At 41.7% G+C, this 18,714-nt stretch overlaps 1 protein-coding gene across 1 annotated transcript in view; it reads left to right on the top strand.

Moving 5' to 3' along the window:
* Positions 1-613: 613 nt before the first annotated feature.
* Positions 614-18,714, top strand: part of KCNJ6 (potassium inwardly rectifying channel subfamily J member 6) — a 40,312-nt gene continuing 22,211 nt past the window's right edge. Inside the window, exon 1 of the mRNA XM_075172621.1 lies at positions 614-1,541. Coding sequence (XP_075028722.1) covers positions 614-1,541 — 928 coding nt within the window. The remainder of the gene's footprint in view (positions 1,542-18,714) is intronic.

Here is an 18,714-nt window from a genome sequence, read left to right as displayed (position 1 = left end):
TCTACGGAAATGTGCTTGAATTGCTCTTGGTATATATTATACTAAAGCCCGCCTTTCCTTCATCAAGGGTAGGATTGGTTCTTTCTAAAAAATGCTGGGTTTTTTTAAACTCCTTATATTTATTTAATACTTTCCCCATAGCAATGCAATTGCTAAAAAAAATAGCTCAACAATTGCTCATTTTCTCTGCTCATCTTGTTGACTGAAACCCCCAAGCAAATCCATTTCTTCATTTATATCTGCTATTTCCCAGAAGATCTTTCTTGGTGAATAAGAAACATCATTTATTGAGCTGTAAAGGGGGGTGGGGGGAAGAAAGATCTGCTTGAACACATCTGGCAGAATTTAAATATGGGTGTAGATAGGATGACCTGGTAGATAGGAAATGAGAAAGAGAGTTTTCCTTCAAAGTATTTCTATTTAGCAATAATTGAGGATGCTTGGCATCATTTGAGTTTTGTGTTGTACGTCTAATAGGTGAGCAAAAAACAAGGATGATAATTTTATTGACTAAAAGTGATTTCATGCCAGTAATACAGGAAGAAGTTGTGTGTTGACTTAGAGAAATAATAAGAAAAATAATGCCTGCCTTTTTCTTGTTTGTTTGTTTTTAATGGCAGCTAACGTACTGGAAGAAGACTCAATGGAGCAGGACATAGAGAGCCCTGTCACTATTCATCAGCCAAAGTTGCCCAAACAAGCTAGAGAGGATCTGCCAAAAAATATAAACAAAGAATGTGCCAAGAGAAAAATCCAGAGGTATGTTAGGAAAGACGGGAAATGCAACGTCCACCATGGGAATGTCAGAGAGACTTACCGTTACTTGACTGACATCTTCACTACCTTAGTCGATCTCAAGTGGAGGTTCAACCTGTTGATTTTTGTCATGGTTTACACTGTGACCTGGCTCTTCTTTGGAATGATCTGGTGGCTAATTGCCTACATGCGAGGAGATATGGATCATATAGGGGACAACACGTGGACCCCATGCGTCAGCAACCTCAATGGGTTTGTCTCAGCCTTTTTATTCTCAATCGAGACAGAAACCACCATTGGGTATGGTTACCGGGTCATCACGGACAAGTGTCCCGAGGGAATTATTCTGCTTTTAGTGCAGTCTGTTTTAGGTTCTATCGTCAACGCTTTCATGGTTGGCTGCATGTTTGTGAAAATATCCCAACCCAAGAAGAGGGCAGAAACCTTGGTTTTTTCTACAAACGCAGTTATTTCCATGCGGGATGGAAAGCTGTGTCTGATGTTCCGAGTAGGAGACCTTAGGAATTCACACATTGTAGAGGCATCAATACGAGCCAAGTTGATCAAATCCAAACAGACAAAGGAGGGGGAATTTATACCACTCAACCAGACAGATATCAACGTAGGTTATTACACAGGGGATGATCGTCTCTTTTTGGTTTCACCACTGATCATCAGCCATGAAATTAACCAGCAGAGTCCTTTCTGGGAGATTTCCAAAGCCCAGTTGCCCAAAGAGGAGCTAGAAATTGTTGTAATCCTAGAAGGAATGGTGGAGGCAACAGGTAACATTTCTTATACTTTGTATAAGGTAAATGCTTTAATTTTAGAAAGGAAAATCAGTGGGTTTGCTTCACGTTAAAGGAATCACTTCAATAGTCATTACATTTGAAAAAGGCATCAGTTATCTGGTTAGCTTCAAAATTAAAAGCATGCGCAGTTTAATTGTCTGTTCCATCTTGCCTAATGGTATTAGTGTTGTTTCTGCTCTGTTTGGAAAATGGGATAGCATTTCTCATTTTCTAAATTTTTCACAGCATGTCACCCAGTTATTTGTCATTCTATTGCAGGAGCAACTCAACCACTAGGACCTTGTGGGATAAAATGATTTAGAAAAAAATTCAATACAAAACTCTGTTTATGATTAACATGAAAGCACCATAGTTCCTGCTGCTTCCAGTCACACCTGGGTAACTGCAGAATAACTGCCTCACATGTGAAATTCCTAGCCTGTTTGGATCCAGTAGGAAGTGATAATGTGTTCAGTTTTCTCTTTTTCCTTGCTTGTTTGATTGGTTTTGTTTTAACTTGTAACGTGGGGCTTGTTCCACTTCAGTTCACAAAAGATCTGTCTGGTTTTGTATTTCACTGAGGCCCCCTCCACACTGCAGAAGTGTACAGGATACTTAAATCTGGTCTATATAAATAAGGCATGTTATGTCACCAGAGCCTTGTTGAGAGGCTGTTTGGTCATTACCTACAATTATACAGCAGAACATCAGATATCACTTGACGCGGAGAAAATGGTGCTTGGGATTCACAGCAAATGGACTAGTAATGTTTCTTCTTTGCATTAAAGCCAGAACAGTAGGAGGATGCTTTCTCTAAAACTGCTGTACCTCCTGCAGTCAGAGTGCTGGTATACTTGTTTTAGGAGCTGGAGGACTTTTTTCTCCTGTTAATGACAGCATCAGTCTCTGAAGTGAGTAAATACAATCAGTACAAGGGAATGGTGATTATAAAATGAAGAAAAGATGTGCTTGGGGAGGAGGAAACACTGAGTCTAGAAAGAGAAGAACCAGATTTGCCATTTTTCCCTGCTATTGTAGCAAAAGCTAGGAAAGTTTGAGGATGGGGATTACACATCTCTGACAGAGGTACAACTTTTCTAACCCTGACTCATGTTTTGCAACTGGAGCCAGGAAATAAAGAGCAGTCTCTTACTAGAACATGTGTGTGTGTTTCACACATCTATTATGTGGTGTCAGAAGAAAACTGCATTTGTCACCATATAATAAACGTGTGAGACAAAAATGGAGCAAAAAAAAAATTGAAAGGAACTTGGCAGAGAATTTGAAGTGGTAAATGCAAAGCTTCCAAATTTTCCAGGAAGTAGGTGGCACTGAAAAGAAATCAAGATGAAATGTTTAGGGTTTCTGATACGTGCAGTAGGCACTGAGGTTTCAAACATCTGCATCACCTTCGGGTGAGACGATGAGGAAATTGCTGTTTGTTTGCTGAAACCATTTTGAAATTTCTGAATTGCAACCAAATGAACTCGACATCCCTAAGAGTGATGGATATTTTCAGGTTTACTGAACACCATGTTTTCCAGAAAAATGATTGGCAAGTAGTAGAAGTATAAAAAACCTCTCGCCAAAAATAGCTATAAGATCAAAAGACAGTATACTTCTGCAGTGCATCAAATGTCGCTTTGTTGTCTTAAGCCTGATCACTCTTCATTGTTTAATCCTCCCTCCCTTACCTCATCTTCACCCCTGCAAACTCACACGGCTCTCTGGGCTCTCCTTTGCTGCTCTGATACTGACCACAGCTTCCACTCAGCCATTATCAGTCTTTACTGGGGGGGCTACCTCTCAGACTGCGTGGGCTGGCAAGTTCTAAGTTAAAATGCTAGAAGAGTCCATACTAACAAAGAAACTGGGTGCAGTTATTTGAAAACCCGCTGAAGCCATCCAGGTTTAAGGTGTTACCCTGGCACTGGATAGGTAACTACATTTATCATTTTAAGCGGCTCCATTTCGTTCTGTTTGGGTCGGCTCTCTAGCACACAGCTGCATGAGATATGAGGGGAGGGCATCGAATAATGCTGCTTAACTATGGCATCAGAAAGATTAATGTGGTAACTACCAGCACAATTTCTGAAACATGTTTGTGCGTAAGTAGTCACTTGTTCTTTGCTTGGCCCACGTGTATTCTTGTTATTCTTGTCGAAGGTTCAATCAGGCCAACTTTCTACCAAAACTAGACATTTTCCCGTTTTTAATTTACAAATATTTTCCAGTTACATCCTGGCAAACACTAAAAGCAAATTTAGGCCATCATATATTCACTTTTCCTTCTTACACCCAATGTTGAGTGAGAGCAGCAAAAGAAGTTGCTTATAAGTTGATCTCCAGCCCTGGAGAGCAAGCAACACACTACCCATCATACCTGCCAACATTGGTCAAAGTCATGGGATATAAAAACATTAAATCTGAAGCTAAGAAACTACGACCTCAGCTATAGCAATATCATCTTTCAGTATCGTTGCTCATGGGTCAAAACCAGATTGAGACCATTAGCTTATGTTATTCATCAGAAAAGCCACTCCCAAGTTTGACCAGTGAAAACAATCCTCTCTCTATTTTCAGAGCTTCCCCACTCTGACAACATTTATCCCTTTAATGAGAAGTAACACAGTGGAAACTTCTAAGTATAAACATTCGCTATTATTTTTATTAATTATTGATATTATTCTCTTTAAAGTTTTACTGAGCAGGTGATATCATTTTATACATATATAATACTTTCCACCTTAACGGCTCCAAAGGCATGTCTACCTCTAGTATGAAACACAACTGTTTGTGTAGTGTTATGTGAATTCTGCATTGCATGTTAGGACAGGAAATGAAGAATAATGCATCTCATTAAATGAAGTTGAAATAATTAACCAAACTGAAGTTCAGCAGAAAGATTGAATCAAGGACCCCCTAAATCCCCTTGGAAGCATCACCATATCTTTCTGAGATGCAAAAAGAAGTAGGTATGTCCTTACCAAGGCAGATACCAAAATATCAGCTTAGGAAGTATCACTACACCTTGACTATTCACGTTCATTCTACCATGAAGATTACTTTGAGGGCAGAATCTTCAACAAGGCACTTTCAACAAGTCGTGAAGTCTGACTACTTCATACAGCATCAGCAAAAACTCAAAATAAAGTGTTTGTTATGGATCCTTCCAATATGCAATTTTCCTTACTTATTTACAACGACATTCAAAAACATCCCTTTGCGTCCAAAGGATAACACTCTTGCAAAGATTTACTCCTGTGATTTTCCTGACACTGATGCACATCTCTCAAGTGTCCAGAAAACCCAATCATGGCGTGAAGTACATTAGGTTGCCATAAAGCAACCATGAGTCTTCAGGATCGGGGGGCAAAACTCCAACCAAGCATCACCATATCTGAAGGACACATCTGTTATTTCCATCTTTTGCAGCCCCCGTTCCATTTCCCACTATGCTAACAGCAGGTAGGAATGCCAGTGCGATGCAAGGATCGATATTAACTCTGCAAAAACTAAAGTACCATCCACCTTTAACAGGGAAGCTATTTCTGAAGCACTTATGCTTCTTTTAGTGTCAGACTACAGCTGTGGCATTGACAGAATAGCCCCATACCAGCAAAGGCTCTGGTCCCACACTTACGCAGCCCTGAAAAGCAGATTCTGGCATCTCTCTGCTCCTTATGGGAGAGCTGTAACATTAAATGCAAATGAACTAACTGGAAAGAACATGACTAACACGCTTATCTCAGTTCAGCAGTATTTGGTATTTGCCATTCAAAATAGTTGGTTTATATTAAAGTGCCACCACTGCTTTCATATTATTTTCTGGAGACCACTTAAGAGATTTGTTAGAGACCAATAAAAACATTTGTTAGAGACCAATTAAGACATTTGTTAGAGTATGCACATTTATAGTAATGGAATTTGAGAAAATGATTTTTTTTCCTTGGACCACCAAAAAAACTTGGGCTCAAAGATCCTGAACCCTGTCTCCCTTGAACAGCAGGCACAAAAGCTTGGTTTTGAAGAACTGATTTATTTGTTTTAAATTAAAAAAAGAATCTACAATTAAGAAGTTTTTATGATAATTTTATAGCCTCTTCCTAATAATAGGCTTGAAATTTTTAAGCCTTTTTCGCCTAGTGAAATCTATTTTTAAGGGAGGTCTTATCATCGTAAGCAAACTAGCCATTTTAAAAAATTAAACAAGATTTCCAAATGCATAATTCTGATATAGGAAATAAATCACTACCAAGAAAAGGAAAGTCTTTTAAATTTGGGGAGGTGAAGCGGGAAAGTGAGGTATGTTACAATAGTTAGAGAAACTGAGAGAGAAAGAAAGTGAGAAACTCAGAGAGCGGGGTTTACAAAAAAAGGAGAGAGAGAAAGAGGAGTACCCTGAACAGCTCATAGCCTTGTTGGTAATGCGATTCCATAAGCAGCCTGGTTCAAATTCCTCCTCTAAACCTGCATTAATTTACAAAAAACTGCATTTTCTAGCACAGGAGAGGAATATGAAGTATTTCAACCTACTTAAGCCAGCAAGACCCTCAAACTTGGTGAAGTTGTCTCTGGCCGGTAGGGTGCACTAGATGACACTGGCAATTCCCTCTGCCTAAAAAGAAAAACATGAAAATTTGAAACAGTACTGAGGAAATAAAATTATCTACACATTTATAACTGTCAAAAAATAAGCAATAAAGCTGGACAGATAACTTTGGGTTCATATGGCTAATTTCACAAATAAACTTGTAATAGGGTGCATTTATAATTCTGACACACAGGCAGCTTGAGAGCAGTATTTGCGGAATGGTTTATAGATACGTAAACACACTTGCCAGCTGTGGAAAATGTGTGTGGAAAGCAATAAAAAGTTCACATAGATGGTTATTTATACAGTAAATGATGCTATCGACTAGACAAACATTGTATAAAGCTGTTCCCACTCTTCGATACAGCCCCTTTGACGGACTGATTTATTGTCTTTTTTATTTCTCCCTGATGAATTGCCACATTTACCCCTTATCCTTGCCCAATCCTAACAAATATCTCCCTTTGATATGTATGTTAGCAGTTCCAACCTTTCAAAACATCTCAGCAGACTTTGCTCTCTCCAAATAAGCCTTGCTCAGGTTACAGTTTTTCACTAGAAATTTTTACTGCTTTTCAAAGAAGAGATGTTTATGCTCTCGAATTGCTTCTTAAGGGGATGTAGATGAAAGGAAAAAAGGCACCAGGATTTCTCACACCGAAGTGTTTCTGCAAGGCAACTGGTGAAAGTAGATTTGATTGTTGTGCGATGGGAATGTGACATTGACTGAATGCAGTTTAAACAGGGTTAAGAATAAATGGCTTCTGCTCTAAGCTGGATCATCATCATTTCAGGAATGGTCAGAATACAATGGCTCTCCAGTCTTTAGTTTTTCTTTCTTTCTGTTTTAAGAGTTTTAACCTCTCTGGATGCTAAGTGCTAGACTTAGACATTTCGGTTCACCTTCTCATATATCCCCATTTCCCTAGTGCTTGCCAGCAATCCCTTTCACTTATGTTCCTTGCTCACATTTTCATTTTCTTAATTCTGACAAAACATTTCATTGTTATTAATTCTAACACAGAATTAGGGATGTTAGCACGAGTGATTGCAGTCGTGAGCTGGAATTCTGAATACCAGCAAAGAAAGGCACTCCGATTTCATTGTGATGTTTCTTTCAAGAATATTTATCTACAGGTGGAAAAGATTAGTCTGTTTGGTGAAGGAGACTATAAGGCTTAAATGAGGCAATTACAATTTCACAATCGTTAAAACAATATGCAAAATAGCAAGAAGTCAGGGAGCAAAGTTCGTGAGAAAAGAGATATGTTGATTATGAGTATTTCAACCAAAATTTGGCGAGAGAGTCTATATCACTTTCAGGGAAAGCAGGGAAAAGGGATTACACATTTTGTTTAACAGTTTCATTCTCTGAACAGTGCTGTATTATACCAACATGTTACTGAGTGATAACAGCCTATTGTCCATCTTTTGTACCTTTCTCACCAATTATTTGCTCAGCTTTTCACAATTACAGCGGCTCCCTCGAGCAGGTTCAGGCAGTAACTCATATGTTAAAAAGTAAGATTCCTAAAAAACGGATTTGAGACCCCTCTGTATTGAAAAACACTTCCTTATAGCGAATTAGATATTAAAAAATTCTGGTCTGAACACAAATCAAACTTGCAGAAGAAGAGCTTAATTTTGCACACCATGTCCTTGCAAACTGTATTAGGTCACTCTGGGCAGAGAGAAAGGGCAGTTTCCAGTTCTTTGCACGCTCCCGTAGCCTCCCATTACCAGTGTTGCTCCTTTCCTAGCACAGTGGCAAGCAGAGACATGGTCTTTGCTCACCACTCCTTCTCTCCCGTGAGCCTACACACATCATCCCTTGCAGCGCTCATGATCTCCACGGCCAGAGGAATGACAGGATCATGAAGTTGTGCTTTAACACTGCTGCTGTTTCCGTAGCAGCAGGGTGCAACGGGAAGCTGTGCTGGCACCCTCCTCCTTGACCAGCCCAGACCTCAGTGGCCACCACCGCCAGACTCCCTCTAAAACCCTGCGGTGCCAGACACTTAACAAACACCGTTGCCTCCAGCATAGCTTCAAGCAACTCTGTTTTCCAGCAGTTTTAGCACAGAAGCAAGGCACCTGTGAAGGTGATACTATGGAGTCCTTGGGACTCCAGACCCAGCTCCAGACACCAAGGAATGACTGTTTATTACTGGATGGACCAAGAAAGTAGAGGCTGAGCTGCGCTGAGCAATGCTTTTGTCCCCTGTGCCCACACAGTCTCCATCACAAAGATCTCCACTTTGCAAAACCAAAGGGATGATTCTCTGCAAAGGGCACAGCAGCGTTACCCAGGTCAAAAGGTTCCCCAGGCAGAATTAGCTCACTGAACATTTTTCACCTGCTTACAAAGTGGAGACATGATTTCTGAGCCCTCCTGAGAAGTGCTTCAGGACAATGAAGTGCCTTTTATATTTCTAAGCGTTTTCAAAGACAACGGTTATTAACCTGAGCATGCTCAGTTTGTCCACTTGGTCTTGGAACGGTGTAAATGAAGGGTCAGCACTGAAACAGCTGATTTGGAAAATAAAGCTATCATTTCTAATTTTAGACTTGTGCTTTTGGTCAGTTGAGGTTGTTACCAACCTGGAGGTGAAGGCTGCTGAGCACCTGTGATGAAATCCCAGGCACACACTGATTTGAGTCAGGGCAGTGTCTCACCCCTGGAACTTTTGCTGAAATGAACTGATTCTTTCATGTTGATTACCTTGTTCCCTCATGTTTGATCTCCAGATATGAAGCATACTTAACTAGCCTGCAGTTCAAAACTGTGGGAAATATTTTTGGCAAACTGTTCTTGCCCATATTTCTAAAAGATCACGTCACTTCTTCCCTTGGTGCTTATTTACTTCCAGATGTAACATTGCTTCCTCCTGTTTTGTCTCACTGAATTGTAATGAAGGATAAGCATGTTACATTACACTCCTTGATAACAGTAAGACCTCTCTAAAGTTACAAATATTTACGTCGGTTTCTAATGAATGTAAGCAGATAGATTATTTGCCTTCAGCAGAAAGTTTTCACAAAATTGAATAGAGCAGTAACTGTAAAGTCAAAAGTGACCTAAAAGATTGAAGAACGAGCAAGCAAAGCTGTTAAGTAAACCAGAAATTCAAAAGCAACATTTGACAGATTAAAAAGAACAAGGCTATGGACAGGAGCTAACCCCCCTGGCTACATAAAGTACATGAAAAAGACAAGGACGACTTACGAGCATATGCTTGCTATCCTAGAAAGCTGCTGCCAGCACTAAAAACTCCCGTTATGGCATAGCTTCGGGGTTTCTTGAGGCCACTACAAAAAAGTCCTCAAGGGGTTCCAGCAAAAACAAATCACAAAAAATTGCAGTGGTCTCAGTGGTCTCAACCATGCCATTTCAAGGAAAATCAAACACAGGTTCGGACTCACTGATGGGCTCTGCCTGTTTTTCACCACCCTGACTAGCTGAGCTCTAGTTTACCCATGTAGCCAAAGGAGGTTCAGAAAGCTGCTCGTTTGTGTCACTGAAGAGGAGCAAACTAACACCACGCTGGTGAGCCTGAGCCTGAGTCCAAGCAGCAGTATAGGCACCGACTACAGCGTACACACATGGACTGCTTATACTGATCAGCCACACATTTCTCAGGACTCCCACCTGCAGTTCGTAGCAGCATTAATCTGTGCTGCACACCCGGAGGGAGGCTGGCCTGCTTTTTTCACGAAGTGAGGAGGACAATCCAGAGCTTCAACACGAGAATACGCTACCAAATAGCCATATCCAATGCGGCATGCTCTCAGTTTACAAGTCAGATTAATTTAACAAGTCATTTAATGTCAGGTGCTAATGTCCCAGTAAGTCATGCTGAACATCTATAGTTTAGCATTACGAAGTTGATTTTGATATAAAAAACATTTCCTCCTGTAGCAACCTGCATAACTGCCAAGCAACCAAGATCTCATTTTTCTGATTGTACTCCACTCCTCACTTCTCTAAACCTGCTGTATTGGCAGAAGAGACGGAAAGAGAGAGGATCTTCTGGGAATGATGAGCCAGCCACTGTGACGAGAAATGCGAAAGGCACAAAGAGCTCGTGTGATCTGCTTTGTGCTCTTGCTCACTCACTCTCTCACCTTCATTCCTGCCATTCCCAAGAGAATTAGAGAAAAAAATGAGTCAGGAAGCTTTCCAAGATTTCTGTTCTTCCTGGTTTTGACAATTTTCGTTTGTTGGGATTTCTGTGGAATGGAGCAAAACTCTTGTTTAAAAAATAGGGGTTTAATAAATATAGGATTGTTGAATTTGAGATATTCCACTCTTACAACTTATCCAAATAAAAAAACTCGAATTAAAGAAATATTCAAAACATGAAAACAAAGCAAAAATAAAAGAAATCAACAAAAACAGATTTTCAGGGGTTATCAGAAAACTGTTTGAGATTTCTGAGGAATGACAAAATTTTATTTAGAAAACCAATTCAGAAGGAATATTTGGATCAGCTCCACTGACTTCTCAGAAATAAGTAGTGGGAAAGGTAACACACCCTCTAGGGGATTTCCTGGTCTGCAAAGGACGACAGGTTGTAGGCTCCCAGGCTCCTCCCAGCATTTTAGTTTTACAAAGCCATGAGCTGCACAAATAGCTTCCCCAGACAGAACTGATCAGGATTTGACCTCACACCCTGAGCACTAGAGGAGGGCAATGTCATACAGTCAGGTCAGTGTGAATGCAGGCCACTATCATAGCAAGGGAAGGGGAAAGGGCAGCCAAGACATCCGCTTCAGGACAGTTCATGGCAGCGGCCAAGGCTAATAGGGGAGCCAAAGCCCCAGGGATTTGTCACTGAATCCATAGCTGTTACTAAATGGAGTTGGAAGAGGCCAGCATGTCCCTGATATCACCAAAGTGACAGTGAGAATGGAAGGGAAAAAAGACAAGATGAGGAAGGAAGCTGGCAAGCACCACTGCCTGCCTCTGCCCTTAGGTACAGGCTTCCCGAGAAGATGAATGGGCTCGGGTTCATGCGTGCAATGAACATTAAGCAATTCATTAAACTACTACTCTTAGCACAAGCTATTAAACAAGCGAACGATACACACCAAAATAAGTCCTTATGGCAAATAAGGTCGGCTGCATCCTGGGCTGTGTCAGTAAAAGTCTACCCAGCAGCTTGAGGCAAGTGACTGTTCCTCTCTGTTTACCACTTGTGAGGCCACCTCCTGTGTGCTGTGTCCAGTTCAAGGCTCCCCCGTACAAGACGGACATGAACTTACTGGAGCAAGTCCAGCAGGGCCACCAAGATGCTCAGGGGCTGGAGCACAGGACATGCACTAGGAGAGGAGGAGGGAGCTGGGACTGTTCAGCCTGGAGAAGAGTTAATGCAGGGGGATGTTATTCCTATGTGAACCTACCTAGTGGGAGATCACAGAGAAGATAGAGGCAGGTGACAGGACAAGAGGCAACACATGCAAGTCGCAATGCAGGTAATTCTGAATAGACACCAGAAAAAACTTTTTTTTTTTTTACCATAAAGCTGGTAAGACCCTGAAACAGGGGCCCAGGGGGATAGGGGAATCACCATCCCTGGAAAGATCCATAACTTGACTGCATAAACCCTGAGCAACTCAAGCTGTTTGGCTGTGCTTTGTGCAGTGGGTAGGGCCAGATGACTCCATAGATCCCTTCCAGCCTAAATTATTCTGTGATTATAAAACTCAAAAAAGCTGGCTCCTCTTAGTATTTTATAGCTGTGAAGAATTGAATGGCTTTGAAAAATGAATAGCCCAGCTAACAGCTTGCATTGTTCTCCCATGTCGCCATTTAAGGAATTGTGTTTTATATACTTGAAAGATATTTTGTGGCCACCATTGAACCACTGGAGGCAGAACTGGATAAGGAGCATGAGTTCATTGTTTTGGGCAGGCAGGCAGCCTGTGCAGCCAAGCTTTGCTCCAGGAGGTCTGATGGAAGGGGAAGTCTTAAACTCGTAAGGCTGCGCTCCGTCAGACAACTAGTCTTTGATGAGTGATAGATTGCATTAACTCAAAGTATTCCCTACAGTTGAGATGGGCATCCAACATTGCTGTGATTGCCTGCTTCTCTCTCCATTGGACAGGCTTTGTGTGATTCAAGCTGCCCCACAAAATCCAACTACAAGCAATTGCTCAATTATCGTTACTGTTATTATCATCATCGTTGCCGTCATCATCACCACCACTACCAGTAGCCTTGTATCTAGCAACAGAGTCAAGATGTTTAAGATTTGTCTTTGGGGGAGCCCTAAGGCACATCAGGGTTGACAACTTTTATTCCACATTTCTGACTGATGCAGACTAATGTGAACTGAAGAGACAGGGGCTTACCACTAAAGGAGAAAAATCAATCTGACTGTGGCAGAGCTGCCAGGCACCACCATAACAAAAAAGATTTATGACTCAGCCAGTCCAATTAAATTGTGCTGGCACTTTTTTTAACCAGCCATTAGGTTCAATTATTTTCACCCTTGCATAAGAAGTATTAATTTATTACACTTAGATCTCCAGGATGGGAAAATCCCCCTTCCCTTTTCATAATCTTCAGATTCTTTTTCCATTAGGCTCTTTTTACAGTGAGAAGACAACAAATGAGCTACTTTTTCAGATAACAAGTGCAGCAATGAGTTTCTAACTGCCAATAGGGCCATGACAGATGCCGTGAAAAAGTGTAGAAGAGTCCAAAGCCAAAGGTTTCGAGTCAATCAAGGATTCTTGTCTGGCCAAAAATCTGCTTCAAAGGCAGTAGCCACATCTACACAGCTGTGAAGTGGAGGAGGTTTAGCTTTGCAGTCTGAGGAAAATGCACTTCTCCTGCCACAAGTCAAGGGCTCTCTTGGGAAGACAGAGGCCAGCAGCTGCCTTCACAACACAACGGCCCCACAGCTTGCCAGCACCTGACTAATCAAGTTCGGTGCTTTACGAGTGATTGATCTGGCCTCATGTTGTGCTCCCTTATCGCAGCAACTCAAGCCTTTCCAGAGCATTTTTGCAGAGTATTCATTTTAGAAATACAGGCTGTAAGTATCATTACGGTTGTGTGTCAAGACCACAGCAAAGCGGTCACTCGCAGCACTTCCACCACGATCTGCAGTGTGGAGCAGGGCAGGAAGGGGAGCTGACACCAAGAGAGAGGGGTTGACATCAGCTCAAGGGAGGCATCACAGCAGCTGGTGCAGAATGAGCACAAGCCCACCCTTCCCAACTGGCCTTCTCCAACTATTCCCCTGAAGAACAACACTGGTCTGTTCCCCTTTCCAATTTTACAATTAAATTGCTTTTTCTTTTTCTTCTGTAGCAAAGAATAATGAGGCAAAGATCTAAGTCCTTTCAAAAGACAAATATTTCAAAATAGATCCAGTACTCATTTTTCAACTTACAGATGAATTAGAAACAGTTGAATGAAAGTTGTTTGTCTGTGCTCCAGAACTGCTTATTCTATAACTGTGCTCAAACTCCTCTTTAAGACTCTCCCCTCAGGGCTTGAACACAACTAAAACAAGGTTTTAAAACCCTGTTAAATTAGTCAAGATCCAGGGTTTAAGACATAAAACATGAATCTTAACCTTGTTACATCCGCCTGCCTTTACCCTCCAAAGGGATTTAAAATACTGTTCGAGTATTCAAAAGCCATCAGTGATAGAAATCCAGTCCAGAAACAGCCCCTACCAATGTGTATCAAATGTTTAATATACAACTTTTACTTCGAGCCCAATCCAAAGCTCTCCCAAACCTGTGGAGTAGGTCTCAGTCTCTGGTGGCCTTTGAATTAAGACCCTAAAGGAATAAATTGAGCTGTGCAATGCCTGTCAGCTTCCTAATGGTCTCAGAGAAGAAGCAATTAAGACTCTAATTAAAAGGTAAATGGAAGATTAGAAGCAGATAAATGTTTATAATCTAGATAAAGTACTCATACTGGAAGTTTTGTCTATTAAAAGGGGACTTCATGACATTTGAGGAGACTCCATACCTATGGGAGGAACGGTGGTATCAGGCAGGGTAACTTTCCCTCAGGCACTCCGAGGGATTGAAGCAGTCCTGCAGTCGTTCTGTTCTCTGCAGCCACTGTTCCTTCTGCGTACAGGTGGAACAAGCCGTTCCACAAAGACAGCCCCAACAAATCTTGAATATTTCATCATACAAACTGTTCACAGCAAATACAAACACTGCTATGTACGAAAACGCTCAGTGCATGAAAATACACCTTACTCTATCTCCCTTTCTTATGTACCCGATTCACTGCCTCCTACCACGCTTTCCATCTGTCATATGTGGTTTAGTGCATAATCTGTTACAAAGAAAGGAACTGAGAGCCAAAATTTCACCAGGTATAGCAGGTCCACTACAAATATGTGCTAATGATTTCATTTAAAAGACAACAGAACTAGAGCAGAGAGCTAGGGACTCTTGTAAGCACACACAGATCTCAAGGCTGATCCTCTTCATGGTAGACAGAGATCAGATCTCTCTCGAAACTTGTTTCATTACAGTATGTAAATATCACATCAAGCAGACCAGAAGAACACTGAAAGCAAAAAAATTAACATACCTCCAAGAGGTATTTCCCCTGGAAATTTTTTCCAGATTAAGCCCTTCTCCCTTCAGAAGCAAGGAGGTTTCTTGAGCATGAAAACCTGTTTATAATATGAGGTCTGGACGTCACTGTACTGGCATTGCCATGTTCCCCTCCTCCTCATTTTTTTATATTCTCACTTCTTTTTAGGAGGACCCAATAGGCAGACAATCTTAATATTTCAAAGTAGTCTTCTGAAGGACCCAACATCCCAACGTGTGATGCTGAAAAGACAGCAGCCAAGTTTTACTGATGTCTACAAAGCAACTAAAATAAAATGCACAGAAAGCAATAAATAATCATAGTAATTTCTGTCCAGCAACTCATACAGCATCTTCCACCTCAGGACTGCAGAACAGCCAGGGCATGATAGGTTAGTGCTGTGAGTCTCCCATTCCCACGTTCTTCAACCAGCTTTGATTTCCAGCTTCATGCGATGCCCATTGTGACATAGAAACCCATGTGGAGGGAACACAAAATGACCACATTCATTTTTTGGCGTCCAAAACAGTAATGTAAATCTCCAGTGATGCAATATCAGCAGCCAAGCTAGAAGTGAAAAATTATAGGCTCATTTGCACCTAGCTGGAAGGGGATTTCTGTGACTGAGGAAGACTGGTATAAGGAATTGCAACAAAGTGGAGGGATGGCTCACAGCACTTGAGAGGCATTTAGGCATAGGGTAGGAGCGATGTCTTTAACTTACTATGGCAATACCACATCTTATACATTAGTATGGGTAAAGTGTATATATGTGTGTGTGTGTGTATAAAACAGCTGGATGAAAATATATGCAAAATATTTAAGTTAAGTCATGGTGTCTGTCCCTGAGGACATGAGAGAGCTGCTCAGCTAAACTGGCTTCTGGTCTGAGTTGTTTCTTCTGCCATCTCAGCAATTATTTATGCTGAGCCTACCTCAGAGCCCCAGAAATTTGGAAAAATGAAGACAGAGCAAAAAGTAAAATCTAAAACCCAAATTAATAAATATCCAACACACTTTGCACTGAATATGAACCACTGCTTTGAGTGTGTGATAGAAATGTGAGAGAGATTGTTCAGCGCATTGGTGCCAAAACACCCAGCTCACAGGACGGCTGCGCTGTGCTCACACAAAGGCTGATGGCTTCAGACTTGAGAGGAGGGAGCCTGGGGAGCTGAGCAAGGCAGAATGCAGCAGTCCCAACAGGAGAATGGAAGCTTAAATTGTCATCCTCTCCAAGGCAAGCTTTCTAGGTCTGGTTTGCCTCTCAGCAGTCTATTCAACAGATACTGAGAGTGATGCTACCCAGTTTTTACGGATACCTTCTATGTCAGGCACTTCTCTCCCTCCTCACAGCCCGGACCCTCAAGCAGCACACTGCGTTTCCCCCCAGGCACCTGGGAGGATGTGAGGACACCAAAAAAATGTGCACTGTCCTGCAGGGGTACAGGAGATATCACACCTGTGGGACCCCATGGAGGTCCACGCAATCCTGAGGCAGCTGGAGTCTGCCCCTGAGTAGCACCCTTCAGCCTCATTTCCCAAAAAAAGCCAGCACAGGGCTATCACTGGCCACTGGGAAAGCAGTACACTTCAGCCAGATACCTTTCAGGTAAAAACAGCACGGTACAGAATGCCTTATCTCCACTATTCCAGCTATGCAGGACTTGAGAAGATAAGGAAAAATAAATTTTAAAGCAATTGAATATTTAATTTGAGGAGGGACATAACTTTCTTAAATGGACAAAATACATAACATACCTGTAGGTTGTTTAAACAACAGGAGAAGAAAATAACACTGAGCAGGAACAAATGTACTGGCAGAAGATTAGCACTCTGTACAATTGGTGCTGTGAAAGCAAAAAAATGCGGGTTGGCTCATAAATCCATACTGGCATTTATAATATGTGTTATAATGTCTTTAACATGAGACCCTGTAGCATCACACTACAACTGAATGATGAAGACATGCTGATACAAAGATGATATTCCAAGCAGGTGGTGATAATATACAGCAACTGTATTTTCCATATACGTCATGTAATTACAGTAAGCTCAGTCTAGAAAAATCTTGTAAAAGTAATATTTGTACAGGGGTAGTACGCTTCTGTCCTCCAGACTGTAAATTCTTGAACTTTCGTTGTCATAAGTCTGAAGGCCTGGCGCTAAAGAGACGCCGAAAACAGTTGTAATCTGCCAGGGAAGAAACATAATTTTTTCAATGAATTTTTAACCACAGATTGTTAAAAACCACTGAGTTTATAAGATTGCAGTAAATACCTGGGAAAGTGTTTGGGCAGAGGCCACTGAAATATACCATGTAAATCCCAGGCAAAGTGACAAATGAGTAACGAGGTCCTCTAACTCATTTTGTGGATATGGTGCTTACGTATGTGGGAAGAAGGGCTAGAGAAAAGTAGAGGAATTGATACAAATCAAAATATACTTGCTAACGCAGAACATCTTGTGGCCTCAGAGGCTGGGTTACACAGCAGCCGGTTGTCACCCTAGGTATAGTTCAGGGTCAATTAGCTCCTCCACTGCAAACTCAGAGACCAATAATTGTGCTAAGAAAGAAAAAAGCTACTTTCTACAACCCGGCATAAAGTATTTAGTGCACAGATTATGTTTTATCTTATTTTTGTACCAGTTTGAAAGTTGTACAGGTATGTCAAGGAGGAGAAAAGGAAATTTGCTTGGAGAGAAGTTTTGTTTACAGCACAAAACGATTTTGTAAGTAAAATACGGTGTTTTGAACGGTATTGGTATGGGCTGCTACCCAGAGGGCACTTTATATTAAAATGCTGAGACCCTAAGATGAAGCAGTTGCCAGTGTGTGTGAGAACACCCCGAGTTCACTGAAATCAACAGAAAGATTCCTATTGCATTGAGTTAGGTCTCACCACAACATCACCAGTGCTTATTACATTTGCATAATCACTACAATGAGATTTTATTGCATCCAGACCATAAGATATTACACCAAATTTATCTCAGATGCTGAATTTATTAGGTTTTCAGTGCAGGTTTTCTATTTCCTCCCCCCTTTCTCAGATTAGATTAATTGAAAGCAAGACCATTTGATTAAGAAAAAAAAAGGTACCATGTGAGCAATACTTCAAGTCTAAATATGAATACTTCAAGCTCTAAATTTGAACTCCAAAATTGTGCGCAATGGAAGCTCCTTGCTTCCATATTGGAATAAGATGTGAGGGGGGGGGAAATGCTCAGATCCAAGTCTTTTGGCTTTGGGTTGGTCCCACAGAGAGAAACCAGGAACAGGCCCAGTGAAGAAGCCGTGCTCCAATAGCAAGGTGTCTTCAGTGGGCAGCAAAGAGAGGAGCAGAGGACCTGAAGCTTCAGAGGTGAAACCTGCTTCAGAACAAGAACAGACCTTGCAGCATCAGCCGGTGCCCAGCAGCCGCAGCTCACGCGCGGCAGCACACTCGCCCAGCGATGCCGCCTCTGCCCTCCAGCTGCTCCCCCAGCACTGGGCTGCCTGCAGCAGTGCCAGCTTTGGGCACTGCTGCACATGGAGTACATGCCTTAAGCCAAGGCATAAATTAAGGGGCTGTTTGCACACACCAAGGTGACAGCCTCTCTAAGGCTGCTAGGCTGCAGCCTCAGAGGCCAGTTTGAGACCCCCAAATGATTCAAAGCTCGAGAACCCTGGAAGGGGCGAGTTATCCATGCACTGTCCCTCTGAAAAAAATAGGAACAGCATCACGCAGCCTTGAGCTAGGACTCAGTCGGGCCAACAAGAATGAAACAGACCTTATGAACACATCAGAAAATAGATCCCTGGGCTGCTGCATTACAGACAGACAGGCAGACACTGGCATGACCCGGATGAAAGAGCAATTCCCTTTCACCTCTGACTCTGTCTCTTTGTTTCTATATCTGAAAAAGTGAGCACAGAATTCCCCTAGACTTCAACTGTACAACTCAGTAACAACTTAGACTCATTTTATAGGCAATTTGCATGGATGTGAACA

This window comes from Calonectris borealis, chromosome 1 (genome assembly GCF_964195595.1).
Source record: "Calonectris borealis chromosome 1, bCalBor7.hap1.2, whole genome shotgun sequence".
Lineage (NCBI taxonomy): Eukaryota > Metazoa > Chordata > Aves > Procellariiformes > Procellariidae > Calonectris > Calonectris borealis.
This window is presented reverse-complemented; position numbering and strand designations above follow the sequence as displayed.